The sequence below is a fragment of the Lithobates pipiens genome, unplaced genomic scaffold (genome assembly GCF_037356315.1).
Source record: "Lithobates pipiens isolate NorthernLeopardFrog02 unplaced genomic scaffold, aLitPip1_a1.2 Scaffold_3, whole genome shotgun sequence".
Taxonomy (NCBI): Eukaryota; Metazoa; Chordata; class Amphibia; order Anura; family Ranidae; genus Lithobates; species Lithobates pipiens.
Window position 1 is genome coordinate 219,122,991 of NW_027507790.1, and position 21,054 is coordinate 219,144,044.

General features: G+C 45.9%; 1 protein-coding gene across 1 annotated transcript in view; it reads left to right on the forward strand.

Annotated features, from left to right (window-relative positions):
- The first annotated feature begins 2,108 nt into the window (after window positions 1-2,108).
- The window catches only part of OXCT1 (3-oxoacid CoA-transferase 1), a 185,435-nt gene continuing 166,489 nt past the window's right edge, over window positions 2,109-21,054 (forward strand). Inside the window, exons 1-3 of the mRNA XM_077462803.1 lie at window positions 2,109-2,306; window positions 13,676-13,784; window positions 17,077-17,167. Coding sequence (XP_077318929.1) covers window positions 2,208-2,306; window positions 13,676-13,784; window positions 17,077-17,167 — 299 coding nt within the window. The 5' untranslated portion in view covers window positions 2,109-2,207. The remainder of the gene's footprint in view (window positions 2,307-13,675; window positions 13,785-17,076; window positions 17,168-21,054) is intronic.

The following is a 21,054-nucleotide window of genomic DNA, read 5'->3' on the forward strand; positions in this document are numbered from 1 at the left end:
CCAAACTGTCCGGGTGAATCCTGGACAGGTGGCAACCCTAATTGGGATGCAGCTTTTGTATGCCAATATATCCGAGTGGGTGTGTGTCCCCGAAACCACCATGGGTGTATTTGTGGCCATGCACCCACATTGGGAGCAGCAGTTGTGTCCATGCAACTCCCAATAGACAACAATGGGGCTGCTGGACCGAGGATGCATGCAACACCTGTGCATAGTTGGCAACATTCTAAATAAAATTCTAGGGACACTTTTTTAGTCTGTAGGCGGAGCGTATTTTAATTAGAGGAAAAATGCGGCTCAAATGTGCGTTCTGTTATCTGTCATTCACACCTCAGTACTTTGAAATCGCAGGCAGAATTGTGGCAAATGTGCTTTCTGCAATTTGTCATTCACACCTTGGCGATTTGAAATCATGGGCAGAATCACTGCAAATTTGCCAATGATTCAAAACACCAAGGTGTGAATGCAGCCTTAGGCCCCTTTCACACTTGTGCGACTTGGGACTGCAAAGTCACATAAAAAGTTGTACCTCATGATTTCCAATGAGTACTGTTCATATCTGTGTGACTTAAAAGTAGTCCCTGCACTACTTTGGTTCGACATTGATGCGACTTAAGGTCCATATAGACCTCAAGATTACACAGGCAATGCTTCAAGTCGTGTCAAAGTCATACAAGTGTGAAAGGGGCCTCAAGGCCGGTTCACACAGGGGCAACCCGACTTACAGTGCGACTTTGCAAGGCGTTTTGGAGGCGACTTCAGCGCGACTTTGCGCAGCTTACAACGTGACTTAAAGCGGGAGTCCGCGTTTTTTTTTTTTTTTTAAAGCCAGCAGCTACAAATACTGCAGCTGCTGACTTTTAAAATAGTGACACTTACCCGCCCAGCGCGCCCGCGATGTCGGCACCCGAAGCCGATCTCTAGATCGTCTGTAAGGTCCTGCCGCCGCCATCTTGGGTATGGGAATCAGGAAATGGAGCCTTTTGGCTTCATTTCCCGGTTCCCTACTGCGCATGCGCGAATCGCGCTGTGCAATAAGGACGGTCCCCGCTGCCTCTGGGGTCTGTGTGTTTCCCAGCAGGCAGCGGGGCACTTGCGGAAAGGGGCGGGCACTTGCGGAAAGGGGCGTAATCTACGCCCCTTTCCGCAGAGAGCTATCCCGGAAGTGGGTGCAGAATACCTGTACTGTACAGGTATCTGCACCCCCTCCCCCCTGAAAGGTGCCAATTGTGGCGCCGGAGGGGGGGAGGGTTCCGATGAGCGGAGGTCCACTTTAGGGTGGCCCTCCGCTTTAAAGTTGTCTCCAGGACAGGTGACTTTGGCTGTGGCCAATCACAGAATAATCAGCTCTGTGGGTGGGAAGGGGTTGCCTGGGTAAACGTGGGAAGTACCTGGGTAAATTATTTTCTTTTTCCTGTAAAGTCGCTTCAATATAGATGGAGATCTGACTTAGAGGTAACTTCTATTGAAATCTATGGGTACAAGTCGACTTTTTCTGAAGTTGGAGCAACTTCAGTAGTGTACATAAAGACGTCTCTCATTTACTTTTATGGCATTTCTTATGTCCAGCAACTTGAGGACTTACAAGTCAGATCCAAAGTCGCTGTAGTGTGAACCGGCACTTAGTGCTTGTTTATACCAATGCGACTTTGAAGCCGACTTCCATGCGCAACTTCATCACAACTTGCATATGATTTCTTTAACAGAAGTTAAGGCAAGTTGTGTTGAAGTCACACCAAAGTAGTGCAGGAACATTTTCTAAGTCAGAGTGACTTGAGTCGCACCAATTAGAGCGGTTCTATTGCCGTTAATGGGGTGTGACTTGTCATGCGACTTTAAAGGTCACATGGCAAGTCACGGCGGTGGCATTAAGTAGTTAATGTGCACTGGGTTATTTTGGGGGGAAAAGGACATTATTTAGTGTCACGTTCCACTAGAAATAATGGCTGAAATAACATTCACAGGGCACAGAGACCTGAGAGTAGCAGACAGACAGAAGCTGTGTTGAGGTGTGATAATGACATGCTCTATTGCTCTATATCCCTCCCTCAGCACACACCTCCCAGCATGGCAACAATAAGAGGCAGCTGACAACCTACAGCCCCTCCCCTACGTCATCAGTGAGCCCCTCCCCTCCTCCTTGGAGTGATCAGGGCCTCTCATCAAACTCTGCTGCTGTTTGTGGAGATCTGCAGCTCTGTGTCAGTATGTCTGTCTGCAACTATCTGTCTGTCCTGAGGAGAGGCCTGAGCCTGCACAGCACATGGGACAGGAGTGCCAGCTCTGCCTGGACTGTACACACCAAGGTATGCCAGCTGTCATGGCCACTCTCTGCCTGCACTCTGTTTATCTACTTTTCTTGGCACTGCCTGCTGCTGCTGGGATGGCTGCCTTGTGAGCTCAAGTCTGCACACCCAGGACCATGCTGGTTTATACTGGGTAAAGTGGGTGCATGCTGTGAGATCTGAGCAATCTGAATGTGTGGTTTCCTGCTGATGTGTCATTAATGTGCATCATAAAGTTTGTGTGTATCATGACTTTGTATAGTGAGTGTCTGTATATATCATGACTGTGTTTGTATCCATAGCTTGTGTGTGTGTGTGTGTGTGTGTGTGTGTGTGTGTGTATATGTGTGTGTATATATATATATATGTGTGTGTATATGTATATATATATATATATATATATATATATATATATATAATATGGGTGAGCTCAGGTGTGTTCGCATGCTCCACGTGCAGAGCGTGCCAGGAAGTCGGTGCAGCGCTAATCACGGGCAGTGAGACATTGCCTCAATGCGTGGGTGCAGCAACTGGGCAATGTCTCACTGCCCGTGATTAGCGCTGCACCAACTTCCTGGCACGCTCTGCACGTGGAGCATGTGAATGTGCCTGAGCTCATCCTTAGTATATATATATATATATCATGACTATGTATTAAAGTGTGTGTGTGTGTGTGTGTGTGTGTGTGTGTGTGTGTGTGTGTGTGTGTATCATGACTTTGTATAGAGTGTGTGTCTGACTTTGTTGTGTGACATGCATGCAGCAAGACTGTAATAACTTTGCATAGGAGTGGCAGTGACCTTGACGTCAGAGTGACCGGTGTCCGGGTCGCTGTCCAGGAAAGTTGTTGGTGGGGGACAGCTGGTGGTGAGAATGTCTGCTACCGATGACAGGAGGGTGTCACATGGCACTGCTTGTCACCTTTTTATGTCACGAGCACAGTGTGCGCTCACTGCCATTGTCTCAGATTAGCATGTTCTCATACAAGGTCACCTGAACAGTAATTGCTCATTGTGGTAAAAGGAGAATTGCAGGTTTTAGACAATAAAAACTTTTTACATGGGTGCATTTAACTTTCACATGTACATGAGTGTATGTATACATGTGTTTCTCTATATCTTATCTATTTTTGCTTTGGAGCCCTCCGGCATTGCAACGGCCACTGGTGGCTCCTGCAGACTCTTCCTCCAGCCGCAGGTTTGTACTTTCATTTACGGAGGAAATACCAGTGGAATTCAAGTGCAGTGACACCACTTGACTTCACTTTAGTTCTTTTTAGTTCTTTCAATTGACAGATTGTTCAAATGTGATAGAAGGGAGAAGGACCCTGGCTGTGGACCCAACTATATTTTATGTTCCACCCCAAATATGGTTAACTTGAAACTCGAATAATGGAGTAGCTTTAAGGATACGTTCACCTTTTTGGAAAATGTTACATGTCCCAGTCTATGCAGCTCTCCCATCCGTGTCTGTCCCCCCCCCCCCTCCTTTTTGTTTTTCCCCCGACAGCAGGTGGGGGGATCTCTCTCCTCACCTGCTATCACAATTTGTAAACCACTTGGCTGTCCTTTGATTAAGACCTCTTTCACACTGAGGCAGTTTTCAGGCATTTTTAGCACTAGAAATGGCACCGAAAACTGCCTCCCATGCTGCCCGCCTCAGTGCTTTCACACTGGGGCGATGCACTTGCGGGACATTACAAAAAGCCCTGCCCATTGCAATGAATGGGCAGCACTTCATAAGTGCCACAACACGAGTGCTTTTAACCCCTTTGGCCACTAACGGGAGTTAAAAGCACTGCTTAATACTTGGGTGGCCCCAGTGTGAAAGTAGCTTTATTTACCAGTTCACACTGGGATGACCTGTCAGTTGACTTGGCCACCTGACAAGTCACACTCCATCCAGTGCAATGGGACCATCCTAATGGGAGCGACTCAAGTTGCTCCAACTTAGGAAAAAAAGTTCCTTTACTACTTGGAGTGGCTTGCATCGACTCCTATTAAAGAAGTCGTTTGCCGGTGTCTTGTCATATAACGTCCTCCATCCTATAGTGTCCTCTGCGTACTGCGCATGCGCAGTACACAGCAACACAGATTCCGAAAATTGCAGAGGATGAACGGCGCCTGCGCCGTGAGTCCAGGTTCTATCCCCACTATCCAAGTGGACATAGAGTAGGAATAAAAGAGCCGACCGAGGCCGAGCCCGAAGCGTGGCAAGCGAAGCTCGCCTGCGAGGGGCCATCTAATATTCACAACCCTATGTCCGCTTGGATGGTGGGGCTACCACCTCCACTCACGGCGCAGGCGCCGTTCAGCTTCAGAGATTTTCCGAAGCTTCGGCTGCTCCCGGACACTATGTGATGGCCGGACATCAAACGGCAGAACACCGGCTGCGCTGTGCGGGGAAGCTTCAGAGCGACATGACTTTGAAGTTGCCCCAGTGTGAACCGGCACTTTGTTTTCTGTGAATAAATGCCTACAAGTACCGTTGGCCAACAGCTTGCAGTTCTCAATGATCTCCTAGTCCAATGGTCTCCAAACTGTGGCCCTTTGCTAACCTTTATCTGGCCCTTGGCTCTAGTCTCACTAATGAGACACTATTCTGCTAACTGACACCAACAATGAGACACAATTCCTCCTACTGACTTCAGTAATCGGGCACTATTCCTACCAATGATACCAGCTATAGGGGACTATTCCTCCCCTTAACACCAAATGTGCTTATGTTTATGCCCACCAATTCCAGGAAAATTTACACTGTTGCTGGCCACAGTCCAGCCCTCCTAAAATCTGAAGGACTATAAATCTGGCCCTTTGTTTAGAAAGTTTGGAGACCCCTGTCCTAGTCCATTGATCTGCCTGCCCATATGAGGTACAATCGGACAGCCATATTGAGTCTGCAGGAGCCTGAGATTGCACCTGTGATGCTCTGAGAGGGCTCCTTAGAAAAAAAAGAATGCATTTTATTTTTTACCTGTAAAAAAAAGTGCATGGGGTATGCACTTGGTGTTTTTTTTTTTTTTTTTTTTTTTTTTTTATAAACCTTTTAAGGGCTCGGTTGTACTAGGTGAAGAGCAATCTATGTTCAGATTATTCTTCAGAGAGGTAACTGCATATGTGCTAAACCTTGGGGTAAGTGAGACACAGCAATCCCAGGAGACAGTGGGGCCCACAGTTTCTATCTGGTTCCCGACTGGCTCATGTAGATATACTGCGGCAGAATTGCTCCCCTGGGCGAAACCCCGTATGGGGTACATCCTCCCATCTTTGCGTCACATGCGCGTGTAGTACACTGTGTGAGTCAGGGGAGAGGAAACTTATCGTTTGTTTTTTATAAGTAGGAACAATGATATGCAACACAACCCCCCCCCCCCCCACTCAGTCCTATCCCCATACAGTTAGAACACACTGAGGGAACACATTTAACCCCTTGATCGCCCCCTAGTGTTAACCCCTTCACTACCAGTGACATTTACACAGTGCATTTTTTTTTTAGCACTGATCACTGTATAAATGTCAGTGGTGTCAAAGATTAGGAACCCCTGACCATTTCCATGATATAAATGTTTGACTCAGCAATTTAATTTTGATCTATCAAATAACTGAAGGACACCGTAAGATTTTCAGTAGTGAAATGAGGTTTATTGGATTAACAGAAAATGCGCAATATGCATGAAAACAAAATTAGACAGGTGCATAAAATTGGGCACTCCAACAGAAAAATCACACCAATATTTAGTAGCGCCTCCTTTAGCAGAAATAACCGCCTCTAGACACTTCCTATAGCCTGTAATGAGTGTCTGGATTCTGGATGAATGTATCTTGGACCATTCCTCCTTACAAAACATCTCCAATTCAATTAGGTTTGGTTGCTGAGTATGGACAGCCTGCTTCAAATCACCCCACAGATATTCAATGATATTCAGGTCTGGGGACTGGGATGGCCATTCCAGAACATTGTACTTGTTCCTCTGCAGAAATGCCAGAGTAGATTTTGAGCCATGTTTTGGGTAGTTGTCTTGCTGAAATATCCAACCCCGGCGTAACTTCAACTTTGACTGATTCCTCAACATTATTCTCAAGAATCTGCTGATATTGAGTGGAATCCACGCGACCCTCAACTTTAACAGATTCCCAGTACCGGCACTGGCCACACAGCCCCACAGCATGATGGAACCTCCACCAAATTTTACTGTGGGTAACACGTTTATTTATTTTTTTTTCTCCTTTGAATGCTGTGTTCTTTTGCCACCAAGCAATAACGCCCCTTGTTATGACCAAATAACTCGATCTTTGTTTCATCAGTCCACAGCACCTTTTTCCAGAATGAAGCTGGCTTGTCCGAATGTGCGTTTGCATACCTCAAGCGACTCCGTTTGTGGCACGTGTGCAGAAAAGGCTTCTTTCACATCGCTCTCCCATACAACTTCTCCTGCGCAAAGTGCGCTGAATTGTTGAAGGATGCACACTGACACCATCTGCAGCAAGTTGATGTTGTAGGCCTTTGGAGGTGGTCAGTGGGCTGTTTCTGACCGTTCTCGCCATCCTTCCCCTCCAATATTTTGTGTGGCCTGCCAATTCTAGCCTTAACAAGAACTGTGCCTGTGGCCTTCCATTTCCTCAATTTCCCTAAACCGTAATGTAGAACAATCTTTGTTTTTAAGTCATTTGAAAGTTGTTTGGAGGCTCCTATGTTGCCACTCTCCAGAGGAGAGTCAGAGAACAACTTGGAATTGGCCACTTTAAATATCTTTTTCTCATGATTGGATGCAACTTTATATGAAGCTCAATGCTTAATGAGCTCACCAAACCAATTGTGTGTTCCAATTAATCAGTGCTAAGTGGTTACAGGTATTCAAATCAACAAAATGACAAGGGTGCCCAAATGTATGCACCTGTCTAATTTAGTTTTGATGCATATTGCACCTTTTCTGTTTATCCAATAAACCTCATTTCACTACTGAGATATTACTGTGTCCTTCAGTTATTTGGTAGATCAAAATGAAATTCCTGATGCAAACACACAAATATTTATAAATGACAATCATGGAAATTGTCAAGTTCCTAAACTTTTGCATACAACTGTGTGTGTGATATAGATACACTTTTTTTTTTTTTTTTTTTTTTTTATTGTCAGCCTTTTGTTTATAGCGAAGAAAAGGAAACCCGCAGAGGTGATCAAATACCACCGAAAGAACACTATTGGTGGGGGGAAGGATGCAAATTTTGGGTACAGCATTACATGGTCATTCAATTGTCTGTTAAAGCGACGCAGTGCCAAGTTGTAAAAAGTGCTCGGGTCAGAAAGGGGGTAAAATCTTCCGGGGCTGAAGTGGCTATACAGCCTTGACCAAAAGTTTTAAAAAAATATGAATTTTCACAAAGTCTGCTACCTCAGTGTTTTTTTTTTTAGATCCTTTTGTCAGATGTTACTATGGTATAATTACTAGCCTTTCATAATAATTGTCGAAGGCTTTTATTGACAATTCCATGAAGTTTATGGAAAGTCAATATTTGCAGTGTTGACTCTTCTTTTTCAAGACCTCTGCAGTTTGCCCTGGCATGCTGTCAATCAACTTCTGGACACATCCTGACTGATGGCCGCCCATTCTTGCATACGGTAATCAATGCTTGGAGTTTATCGGAATTTGTGTGTTTTTTTTTTTTTTTTTTTGCACTTGCCTCTTGAGGATTAACCGTAAGTTCAAGATCTGGAGAGTCTCCTGGCCATGGACCCACACTTTTGTGGTATTGGTCCTGAAGCCACTTGGTTCTGACTTTTTGCTTTATGGCAAGGTGCTCCATCGTGCTGAAAGGCATTATTCCTCACCAAGCTGTCCTTGGATGGTTGGGAGAAGTTGCTCCCAGATGTTTTTGTACTATTCTTCATGGTTGTGTTCTTAGGAAAACTTGCGAGCTGACTCCCTTGGCTGAGATGAAACCCTAAGTGCCGATTCACACAGGAGCGACTTGTCAGGTGACTTAGCCGCCTGACAATTCGCGCTCCGTTCTGTACTATGGAACCGTCCTAATAGGAGCGACTCAAGACGCTCCGACTTAGAAAAAAGGTCCCTGTACTATTTTTGGGGCGACTTCAGGCGACTTGCATTGACTTCTATACAGCAGTCGTTTTGCAAGTCGCCGCTGAAGTCGTGTGCAGGTTGCCTCTGTGAGTCGCGCTGCAAGTCGTGCCGCCCCTGTGTGAACCGAGCCTAAGGCTCGGTTCACACCGCTGCGGGTGAGAGATCCGGATGTGATCCGCACTGCAGTGCAAATCACATCCGATCTGTCTGTGCGATGCGAGTTCAGTCATACAGATAGTATGGCTGAATTCGCATCGCACCCGCCGCAAACTTGCACAGGACCCTTTTTTTGGTCCGCAGCAGAATCGGATCGCATGGGTGTTCACACCATGCGATCCGATTCCTGTCCGAGTTTGCAGATCGCACTACGATATGCGGACTGGTCTGGGGGTGTCATTAAGATTTCATTGACACTCCCAGCAGTCCGCATAGGGCAGTGTGAACTGCCGGCGGGAGGCATGCGATGCGGGAAAACGCCGCGGATTCGCGGCGTTCCCGCATCGCTATGGTGTGAACCTAGCCTTCACGTGAATGGTCTCGGGGTGCTTTACTGTTTGCATGATACAGTACTCGCCTTTTTTCTTCTCCAGACAAGGGTTTTTCCGGATGTCCCTAACAATCAGAAAGGAGATTCATCAGAGAAAATTACTTTACCCCAGTCCTCAGCAGTCCAATCCCTGTAACTTTCCAGACTATCAGTCTGTCCCTGAAGTCTCCTTCACAAATGCAGTGGAAATGGGGTGTGGAATTCTTCTTTTTTTTTTTTTTTTTTGGGGATTAAATTAATTTTCATGGCAAAGAGGGACTTTGGAATTGATATTCATCTGATCGCTCTTCATAATGTTCTGGAGTATTTGAAAATTGCCATCATAAAAACTGAGGCAGCAGACTTTGAAAATTGTTTTTGTTCTCAACTTTTGGCCATTGCTGTAGTTTGCCCCAGTTTTGTAAGAGGGAGGAACCAAAAGGGTAAAGATTGTCTTAACGGGTTAAGTATTTCCGAAGGTCCCTTTCGCACTCGCAAATGGGTCCAGTTGTGATTATGCACAGCTCCCTGTGACCAGCTGCTGGCGGGGAACTCCATTGAAAGCAGCAGGAACCTGACATTACCCACAGCTATACGTTTCTGCTTGGATGGAGTTGGTCATGCGTCTCTGCGGATGATCCATTATGGACACTGTCATCCCTGTACATGTAAAAACTCAGATTGCGGTTACCAGCTTACATTGATTTTTATACTGTATGCAAACACCTGTACTCCCAGGTATAGAAATGCGCTAACTTTTTACAGTGGTGCCAATGTGCATGATTCCCCCCTCTTCTTTTTTTTTTTTTTTTTTCTTCTTCCCTGTAAAACATGACCATGGGACGGGGGACAAAAAACTGAAGGAAATCGCGCTACCATGTAATACCATGTAACTTTTCAGGCTCAGTTCACACTTGTAAGATGTGGAAACCTGCGGGTTCCCGCATCGCACTTGGCTCAAACGGCAGTTGCCATATGCAAACTGCTGGGAGTGTCAATACAATATTAATGGCACCCCCATTTCAGCTTGCATAGCTCACTGCATACTGACAGTTCGGACATGAATCTGATTGCATGGGTGTGTACACCCATGTGGTCCGATTCTGGTGCGGATCATAAAAAGGTCCTGTGCGAGTTTGGTCAGAATGTGATATGAGCCACACTATCTTTATCGCAAATCGCATCGCATGTGATTTGCACTGTGGTGCGAATCGCATACCATCTTGCACCACGCAAATGTGTGACCCAGGACTCGCACTGTGATCAGTTGTGTGTACTCTGCATTTAGTAAAATCCTGTTTGCTGCGTTTTTGGTAAACCCTGATGGGTTTTACTTCCTCTTTATTTCCCTGCAAAGGTAAAGCATAATGGGCCCATTATGTGTCACTTACCTGAAACCGAAGCCCGCGTTGTCCCCGTTTGTCCCCACTAGCAGCGAGCATTCATCTTTGCCCCCTCTTCCTTCCGGGGCAGATAACTCCGGCTCGGCGACTGGCCAGAGTTGGGTGACGTCACTCCCACACAGGTGTGCGGGAGCTGCCAGTCACGACATGACCCCTATTAGAAACAATGTGCCAATGACATTGGTGCTTGGCTTTTTTGTAAATAGGAGGCTTGGGAGAGATTTCCAGCACCTACTTAAAGGGTGTGCCTGCGCCCCCAGCCCCCTCCCCCGTTTTTTTTACTTACCTCACCCCTTTGAAAATCCTGTGCTCGCCACCGTTCAGCCTGGCCGCTGATTGGATGGAGTGGATGGATGGAAACAGCACAGTCATTGGCTCACGCTGCTGTCAATCACATCCACTGATGCGGAGCGCCGGGGGGCGGGGCCGTGTGATACAGCCGGTGGCTATAGCCGCTCGCCGTATCACGGAAGCGCGCCCGCAGGTGCTTATAACCAAGCGAGGGAGCTCGCATGAACGTGAGAAGCATCTGCGGGAGGAAGCAGTGACAGCCGCCGAGGGACCCCAGAAGAGCAGGTTCGGGGGCCACTCTGCAAAACGAGCTGCACAGTGGAGGTAAGTATAACATGTTTGTTTAACCACTTGCTTACTGGGCACTTAAACCCCCCTCAGTCCCAGACCAATTTTCAGCTTTCAGCGCTGATGCACTTTGAATGACAATTGCGCGGGCATACAACACTGTACCCAAATGAAATTTTTATCATTTTTTTCCCACAAATAGAGCTTTCTTTTGGTGGTATTTAGTTACAGCTCGGAGTTTTATTTTTTGCTAAACAAACAAAAAAAGATGCAAAAAAAAAAAAAAAATCATGTTTTAATAGTTTGTTATAAAATTTTGCAAACGGGTCATTTTTCTCCTTCATTGAAGTGCGCTGATTAGGCGGCACTGATGGCTGCATTGGTGGGCACTGATGGCTGCATTGGTGGGCACTGATGGCTGCATTGGTGGGCACTGATGGCTGCATTGGTGGGCACTGATGGCTGCATTGGTGGGCACTGATGGCTGCATTGGTGGGCACTGATGGCTGCATTGGTGGGCACTGATGGCTGCATTGGTGGGCACTGATGGCTGCATTGGTGGGCACTGATGGCTGCATTGGTGGGCACTGATGGCTGCATTGGTGGGCACTGATGGCTGCATTGGTGGGCACTGATGGCTGCATTGGTGGGCACTGATGGCTGCATTGGTGGGCACTGATGGCTGCATTGGTGGGCACTGATGGCTGCATTGGTGGGCACTGATGGCTGCATTGGTGGGCACTGATGGCTGCATTGGTGGGCACTGATGGCTGCATTGGTGGGCACTGATGGCTGCATTGGTGGGCACTGATGGCTGCATTGGTGGGCACTGATGGCTGCATTGGTGGGCACTGATGGCTGCATTGGTGGGCACTGATGGCTGCATTGGTGGGCACTGATGGCTGCATTGGTGGGCACTGATGGCTGCATTGGTGGGCACTGATGGCTGCATTGGTGGGCACTGATGGCTGCATTGGTGGGCACTGATGGCTGCATTGGTGGGCACTGATGGCTGCATTGGTGGGCACTGATGGCTGCATTGGTGGGCACTGATGGCTGCATTGGTGGGCACTGATGGCTGCATTGGTGGGCACTGATGGCTGCATTGGTGGGCACTGATGGCTGCATTGGTGGGCACTGATGGCTGCATTGGTGGGCACTGATGGCTGCATTGGTGGGCACTGATGGCTGCATTGGTGGGCACTGATGGCTGCATTGGTGGGCACTGATGGCTGCATTGGTGGGCACTGATGGCTGCATTGGTGGGCACTGATGGCTGCATTGGTGGGCACTGATGGCTGCATTGGTGGGCACTGATGGCTGCATTGGTGGGCACTGATGGCTGCATTGGTGGGCACTGATGGCTGCATTGGTGGGCACTGATGGCTGCATTGGTGGGCACTGATGGCTGCATTGGTGGGCACTGATGGCTGCATTGGTGGGCACTGATGGCTGCATTGGTGGGCACTGATGGCTGCATTGGTGGGCACTGATGGCTGCATTGGTGGGCACTGATGGCTGCATTGGTGGGCACTGATGGCTGCATTGGTGGGCACTGATGGGCTGCACTGGTGGGCACAGATAAGGCGGCACCAATGGGCACAGATAAGGCGGAACGGATGGGCAAAGATGGGCACAGATAAGTGGCACGGATGGGTGGCACGGATGGGCACTGATGGGTACCACTGATAGATGGGACTGATGGGCACTGATGGGCGGCACTGGGTCGCAGCACCTTTGAGGCAGATTGTGGGCACTGTGGGTGGCACTATTGGTGGCACTGTGGGTGGCACTGTAGGTGGCACTGTGGGCACTGATGGGGGGGCACTTTTATTCAGGATGGCACGGCGGTGGGCAGGTGGGCACTGGCAGGGGGCAGGTGGTCAGCTGTATTGCTGGCCGTGATCGGGACTGATGTCCCGATCACGGCCGCCGGTGATCGGCTTTTTTTTTCTCTCCTCGCGCTGTCAGCGCGAGGAGGAATAATAGCCGATTACCGGCTCCGTTCTATCACATGATCAGCTGTCATTGGCTGACAGCTGATCACGTGATAAGGGGTCGGGATCGACCCCTTGCACGGATCGGTGATCAGGCGAGTCTCACGGACTCGCCGATCACAGAGCGCGCCGCGTGCGCCCCTCAGGGGGCGCGCAGGCCGCTCGTATCCGGGACGATGTCAATAGACGTAGTCCCGGAAATGTAGGTCCGCGCTGATGCCGTCATTTGGCAATAGCGCGGATCTGTAGTGGTTAAAAATAAAAAATAAAAAATTCACTTTACAATCCCTTTAATGTAGGTAAAAGTGGTTGTACAGTCCGTGTGTGGTGTGGTGGTTTGTTTGTGTTTTTTTTATTTTTTTATTTTTTTTATACCTGTATTGGGCTCAGTTCACCTCTATGCATGTTGCTTTTGATTGTTTCTGCGGTGTGGTGTGTGGGGTTTTTTTTTTTTTTGGCAGATTTAAAAATGCAAATCATGGCAAATGCACTACATGCTTTTCTGCAGCTTCTCCATTGAAATATATTGAACCAAAAAAATGTGTATTTTGCAAACAGCATGGGGGGAAAAAAAGAGCCTGATGAATGTATTAAAGGATTACATGGATGTTTGGGTTATTGGTCAGACCTATAGCTTTGCACTTGTGTGTCTTTGAACTCTTTACGAGTCAGTGAACGCTTTGCCCTCTGATGTGTGGGGTCAGCTGTGAATGGTTAATTGTCTGTGAAATGCCCCAGGATGTCCTCTGCACTTAACTATATTTACATCCACTCACTACCTTTATTTTATTTTTTTCCTTTAGGTTTGTGGCTGTCATTTTTCTACATCCAGTTCCCACAATGCTAAAATCTACAGTGATCCAGTAGAAGCGGTGCAGGACATACCGAATGGATCAACTCTACTTGTCGGTGGTAAGTATACATTTTGGTACTTTTCTTCTAGATAAAACGCGCTGTGCTATGGCAGGAGATTATCCACTGGTTGTACTTCTAGGCATCTTGCACATGGGATTACAGCTGTCCAGAGTTGGGACTGAAGTTCAGCAGGAACTGGCCGAGTTGAGATCCATCTATGACAGTTTCTACTTGATAGACGCTGATCTAGCAATTGATTTCTGTCAAATGGTATTGTTGGCAACCTAATCAATTCAGGGGTGAAGTCCTGACCAGTGTATTGTGACAGCAGTTGTGTCCCCGCTGTCATACAATAGCACAGCACATTTGTTTGCGCAAGGTCTTTACAGAATATTTTACTCCAGGATGGTTCTGTCAACAATATTCAGCGTATAAACTTTTAGAGTGCCTTTAAAGTATCCAAGGAACAGTTTACTGCCCTTCAAATGTTGGGGGATGGTGGGTGTCGGGACTGGACTGTGGGAGTTGAAAGAAACAAACATGCCCTAGGCTTTGGTGGTCAGTGGGAGTAAAATAATTATATCATTGATGTCCGTGGGAGGCATAGAGCCCCATCACTGGTGTCAGTTGAAGAATTTGTTCTCCATAGTTGGTGTCAAAGGAATAGTGCCTTGTATCAGTGGAAGGAATAAGGGCTCAAGGTCCAGAAAAGCAAGCAAAGGGCCACAGTTTGGAGACCCCTGTGATAGACTAACACAAAGTGCCACATAATTGTGTAGTGGGGGGGGTTGAAATGATTTTTAAATTTGTACAAATCTGAAAAGTGTGACGTGCATTTGTATTCAGCCAATACTTTGTAGAACCACCTATTGCTGCCATTACAGCAGCAAGTCTTTTTGGAGATGTCTCTATCAGCTTTACATGCTTTTGAAGTTTTTGCCCAATTTTTGCAAAATGGCTCAAGATCTGTCAGATTGGATGGAGAGCGTCTGTGAACAGCAATCTTTGTGTCTTGCCACAGATTATCAATTAGATTTAGGTCTGGACTTTGACTGGGCCATTCTAACACATGAATATGCTTTGATCTAAAACATTCCATTGTAGCTCTGGCTGTATGTTTAGGGTTGGATTCCTGCTTCTTATGTGAAAACAGCTGGCAGTCACCCCCCCCCCACCCCCCCATCTTTACTTACCTTAGCCCCATCATCTCTTTGGATGTGCGGTACCTCTCTCCACGGGGTCCCGGCTCTTGATTGGATAGCAGCATGATTGATAGCAGCGCAGCCATTGGCTCCCGCTGTGGCCAATCAAATCCAATAAGGGGGCGGGGCTGAGTTGTCATTGATGTCTGGATGCAAATGCTGGACTTGGAAGTGCACCCGCAAGGTAACCCCCCTTAGAGCGCTTCTCCTAGGAGTTTATCTGATGCGGGGAGGAGTCACCGGGGGACCCCAGAAGAGGATGTTTGGGGCCACTCTGTGCAAGAAGAGCTGCCCAGTGGAGGCAAGTATGACATGGTGGGGTGTTTTTTATTTTTTTTATATATTTTTTTCCAAATCACTTTAAAGGGGTTGAATACAAATGCACGCCACACTTTTCACATTTTATATGTAAAAAATTCCTTCCATTTCAAAATTTTGTGCCACTTTTTGTTGATGTATCGCTTAAAATCCCAGTGACATACATCTACGTTTTTGGTTGTAAAAGGAAAAAACTTGGAAAATTTCGAGAGGTATGAACACTTTTTCAAGGCACGGTGTATTTGATCAGGGACTGCAGTCCTGATCAGTTTAATTTGACAGCAGAGGTGTGCCCACTGTCATAATACAATGGCACAGCAAGTTGTTTTCCTAAATATACAAATCTCCTCCTATGGTGCGCCTTTTACGCATTATTTAAGCAAGGTTTTTACATAAGATTTTACTCTGGATCGTCTGCAAACAGGATCCAGAGTCTAAACTGTAATGCTCATGTAGGAGGCCCTAATGTTCTTTTGATCTGCTATTTTGGTTAGAAAATCTTTGGCATCCCAGCAAAGCTAGCACATTTTAATGTTTAATCTGATGGGTTTGAAAGTATGTTAACAAAGTGTTCCATTGTTGCCTCTCCAGCAGGGTCTAAGGCAGCAGTGTCTTGGATATCTCGTTGTGTATATACAGCTATAGGGCTATAGACAAAGGAGTGCACCTCACATAGGAGGAGCTACACTGCTATTTTTCACAGCAAATGTAGATTTTATGAATTTTATTTTTTGACGGCTGCTACTTGGGCACAATTCACCTTTTTTAAATGTCCTTCACGATATAAAGCTACTTTCACACTGGGGTGGGCTGGCGTCTGTGATAAAGCGACAATATTTTTAGCGCCGCTTTACCCTAATTTTAGAGGAGTTATTGGTCCTGCTAGCAGCTGAAAGGGTTAAAAATGCCCGCAAAGTGTTTTCTGGTGCTGCCCCATTGATTTCAATGGGCAGGGGTGCATTAGGAGTGGTCTATACACCGCTACAAAGATGCTGCTTGCAGGACTTACTTTTTTTTTTTTTTCTCTGTCCGTCAGTGTGGAAGTTGGACAGCCAGGCAAATGCAATTTCCAGGAGGTGGTTTATTGATGCAAATCACTGTTTTTGGTGGTGTGTGTGTGTGTGTGTGTGTGTGTGTGTGTGTGGGGTGTTTTTTTTTTTTTTTTTTTTGTTTGGTCTTTGGACTCTACTGCAGTTTTGCCTGCAAGTAATTCTTACTAGCAAAATCTTCACAGGATTTAATCATGAGATTTCCACGAATAACAAATTATTGGGAACAAGATGTTCTGGAGGTCCAACAGACTGCTGCAGATGTGATCCAGCTGTAAGGATTGTGTGGTCTGGTTGTTGGTTGAAGTCTGATAAAATGAAAAGCAAAAAAAGGCAAAGGGCATATAAGCTACAGTAGCTCAAGGTCACAAGAGGAAATGTTAATCAGTCTATTACTGCTAATCTTCCTGTATATCCTGATAAATAAGTTAGCTTAGCTGCCTGCTCATATGCCTTGGTCATATGTCTGAACAAGCCCTTAATCAAAATGCAACAATCAGCTATCGCCTTCCCTGCTGGCAGAACACTGTTGGAGGCTATGACCACTGGCATTGATCACATGGGGGGGGGGGGGGGGAATCCAACAGGCTTATTGTACTGAAGTCTTTTGATTGGATCCATCTTCAGTACCCTCAGCCTGCCCATAGATGGATCAAATTTTGGCTAGTTCATCGATCCATCTATTGACTTGTATGGGATCTTCCCTTCCCATGTGCAGGCTGAGGATTGTACAAATATTGTTGTATACAGTATTTGATGGTCTTGTGTTTTTTATTATAGGTTTTGGTCTTTGTGGAATTCCAGAGAACCTCATAGGTGGGCTGCTGAAGACCGGTGTTAAAGGAATCACAGCTGTGAGCAATAATGCAGGGTATGTACTTATTTATTACAGGTATCGATATAGCATAAACTTTTTATGTAGCGCTGTACCTATTGTATAGTCATATCTATCCCCGCTCTAAAGGCACACCTAAGGTCACATGCATTCCTACATACAGGAGCCAGTTAACCTATTAGTATGACCCCTTTTACACTGGGACCACTCTGCATTGGCTGTAAAGCGCAGCTAGATTTAGCGATTTACCATCATTTTCGACCGCTAGCGGGGCACTCTTAACCTCTGCTAGCGTCCGAAGAAAGTGTTAAATGTGTGCCGCTGCACTGCCTATTCATTTCAGTGGGCAGGGATGGTATAGTCACCGCTCTTAAACCACTCCTAAGGTGATGCTTGCAGGACTTTTTCAAACCTCCTGAAAACGCACCGATCCAGTGTTAAAGCACTCGGGCTCACACTGGGGCTGCAGGGGAGGCATTTTTCAGGCACAATTTTTAGCCTTTTAGCACCTGAAAAATGCCTTCAGTGTGATAGGGGTGGTCTTTGGAGTGTGGAAGGAAACTTACAAACAGAGGGAGGAAATGCCGATTGTTCCCCTACCAGGAATTTAACTGAGAAACCCAGTGATGCAAGGCATAAATGCTAACCACTAAGCTACTGTGCTTTGTACGCACATTTTATTTTTTTCAGCCAGCACACTAGACCATAACTTTTTCCAGCACTCGGTTTGGAAAGACTCACTGTGACGATTGCCAGGCAGTATGGTTTTAGTAATGTTTCCTAATCTTTGTCCAAGGAATTTCCTTTTAAGTCTGGTTATTGACTGTTTTGTCATCTATGGTTGGCTGATTCTTTTTCCTGTAGGCATTTAGATGGAACGCTAAATACAATTAAACATTTGTATATTAACTGTCCTACCTGCCTAATTCTGCACAACCATGTCTGTGGTTTACATCCTGCTAGGGAGGTGTCGCCACTTTAGGGGTGAGCTCTATTTTAGAGCAGAGTGGGTGGATGACATGTCCGCTCAGTTTCTGCAGAGCGTACATGGACAGGGCCCGCTCTACTGTATGGGCAGCTCAGAGTAAATGGCGTCTGCTGTCCATTTACTATACCTCCGATCTGCTTAGATGGAGGGGGCAAATCCTCTTCTGGATTTGATTTTAGGCAAGTATAAATGGACACAATTCCATTTTATACCCGCCGGTTCATAGGGTTGAATGGAGGGTCCAACCAGGTCTCGCTGAAATAACTGACAGGCATTCCTGATCGTACATCATTAATTTACAGCGTCCTGTGAATGAGAACAAGTAGTCCCGTCTTCCACAGCAGTAGACAGCTTGTAGTTCTCAATGAACTGTGAGCACTGAGTGTCTTTGTAGTTCATTCACAAGCCCTGCAGCTTTCAAACGGAAAACCTATATAGAAGTACTAGCTGAAAACTATAGGATGTGTCTGCAGGAGCCTGACATTGCACTGTGATCTGCTGTTGTAAATATTGATACCAAAATGCCTGTTGATCTACCAGAAACCCTGTGAGCTCTGAACTTCCTATTTGAGCTGATAACACGATGCCTCTGCTGTGCTGAAATTCCAAGCAGTGTCAGTAGGATGAGGAATGGTGCCCAATCATTGGTATTGGTTGGTGGAATTGCACCCCATTGTTGGTGCTAGTGGAAGGGATAGTGCCCTGCTGTTCTCGGTGTGAGAGGGCCTAGTGAAAGGCAAGCAAAGGAGTTTGGAGGCTACTGTGCTAGGCAAAGAATATTGGCCACACCATATAAAATATTCTTGCAAGAAAAGCTTGTTTAAAGTGATTGCAAACAATCGCCTTGTAATACAATCCATTCAGTTTAAAATGTAAATTAAAGGCAAAAAAAATGTATATAGATATAAAAACACAATATAAATGCCCCCTCTTGGGGGTATTGCCTCTGTTAGCTGCAATGAGAGCTGGGGGGAGAAGAAGCAACAATACACTGATCTTCCCAGTGAATGGCTGTGCAGGGGAAGACATGTCAGGCCAAGTCTGATCATTGGAGTAGAACCAGGTTAGAACTGATCACTAGGAAATCAAAACACTTTAAAGCTCCCAAAGCCATAGCTATTAGGAGTCTGTGCTTCCCCACAGTCTACTGGAAATCATTGGTTAATCAGAAGTAGGAAGGAAGTATGGGGTGGTATTATAGTGGTGCCAACAAATTGATAATGGTACCAGTAAACAATACATTTCATGTTTTAATTACTAACCTGATTAAAATTGGATCAAAGATAAAACCAGTTTGTTTGTATATCTGTGATGGTGATCACACAAAAAGGGTTAATTGGTTACAAGATGGGGTGTTTTTCCAACATGTTTCGCCAGCATTGGCTTCTTCAGAGGATTATAAGTCACCAAAAAGGGTGTGTATATATAGCCCTGGGCAGGATCACCACTAGAATCAACTGAGGGGTGGGGGCGGCACCATGCAGCCACAAAGGACACAGAATGACCAAGTTGAAGATGTGTGCAAAATGTATACAGGAGGGCGCCTGCAGGTAATGTAGCTTGTATCTAGAAGAAAATGGATAGGTTTTGCCCACAAGCACAGAAAAATCTTTCCCAAGTCGTCCTTCAGGCTCTGGCTTTTCATGGGATGAGGTGCCGGATGTAATTTGCTCACCTTGGTTGAACGAATTACAAAATTGGTTAATCAGGTTATTCCTTAAGTAAAAGTTTTTATGAGAATAGGAACTGGTCCATTAACATTGCTTAAAATCTAGGACCTGTGGTGTAATCCTACTCCCATTAAGTTCAGAGTGACCTCCCCATCTCACTCAGTGTATGGCCCCTTTACACTGCTGCGTGTTGTTTTTTTTTTTTTTTTTTTTTTAACAGCGTTTTTACTACTGCGATTTCAGAGAATGCCTGTGTAAACTTGGTTCGCTATGAATGAATCGTGGGGTATGATTTGTAATGCGACTTTGCAGTCTTACGTCGCACAAGTGTGAAGGGGGCCTAGGATAGATGCACAAACACTTAGACTGTCAGTGTTCCCCTTTTTTTATTTTTTTTTTTATTTTTTTTTTTTTAACATCTTTACTGTAATGGGTTTTTATGCAATTCTAGTTGGTGAACTCACAATTTTTGGATATTTATTTTATTTAAGCCAGGGTTTAGAGTCCTTTTTAAGTGATGTCAGTTTGAGCTAATGAGCCGTGTATACCTTTCTGGTTTTACATAAAGTAGCTGACCTAGAACGCGTTTTTATTAATAATTTACCACTTGATCTGTACATTAAGTCTTAATGAAGTAACTCGAGCAGATAAAATAAGATGGGAGGTAAGCGTGAAAGATAGGGCAATAGTGGATAATGAGCTGTTTAAAGAAAGTGGAAGGTCCTCTAAATGGTGCTAGGATTAACTTCTATAGCACACAAGGTGGCACATGCTTGTGACGTGAACGGCAAATAACCTTTGCCCCGGTCTCAAGTCTTTTGCAGACTAACAGGTTTTCTTCTAAAATTGCCCTGTATTTAGCTTCATCCATCTTCCAGTCAACTCTGACCAGCTTCCCTGTCCCTGCTGAAGAAAAACATCCCCACAAAATGCTGCCACCATCATGTTTCAGGGTGCAGTTTTAGTTTTCTGGTATGCCTCTCAAGGGGGAACCCATGCCGTTTTTTATTTATTTGCCGTGGAGTTCTCCCTTTAGGATTCATACCAAACACCGTGCTTGGTATTGGCAGGAATCCAATTCGGATCCCCGCACCAGTGTGAACCCGGCCAGCGATGCTTATGCGAGCCAGTTTGGCGCTGGCTCCCGTGGCGGGGCTCGTAGGGTGTCAATCTCGCCGATAGAAAAGGCGAGATTGACACACTATCGCGGTCACCTACTGTAGCTTTTGCATTTAGGCCAAAAAATTTAATTTTGGTCTCATCTG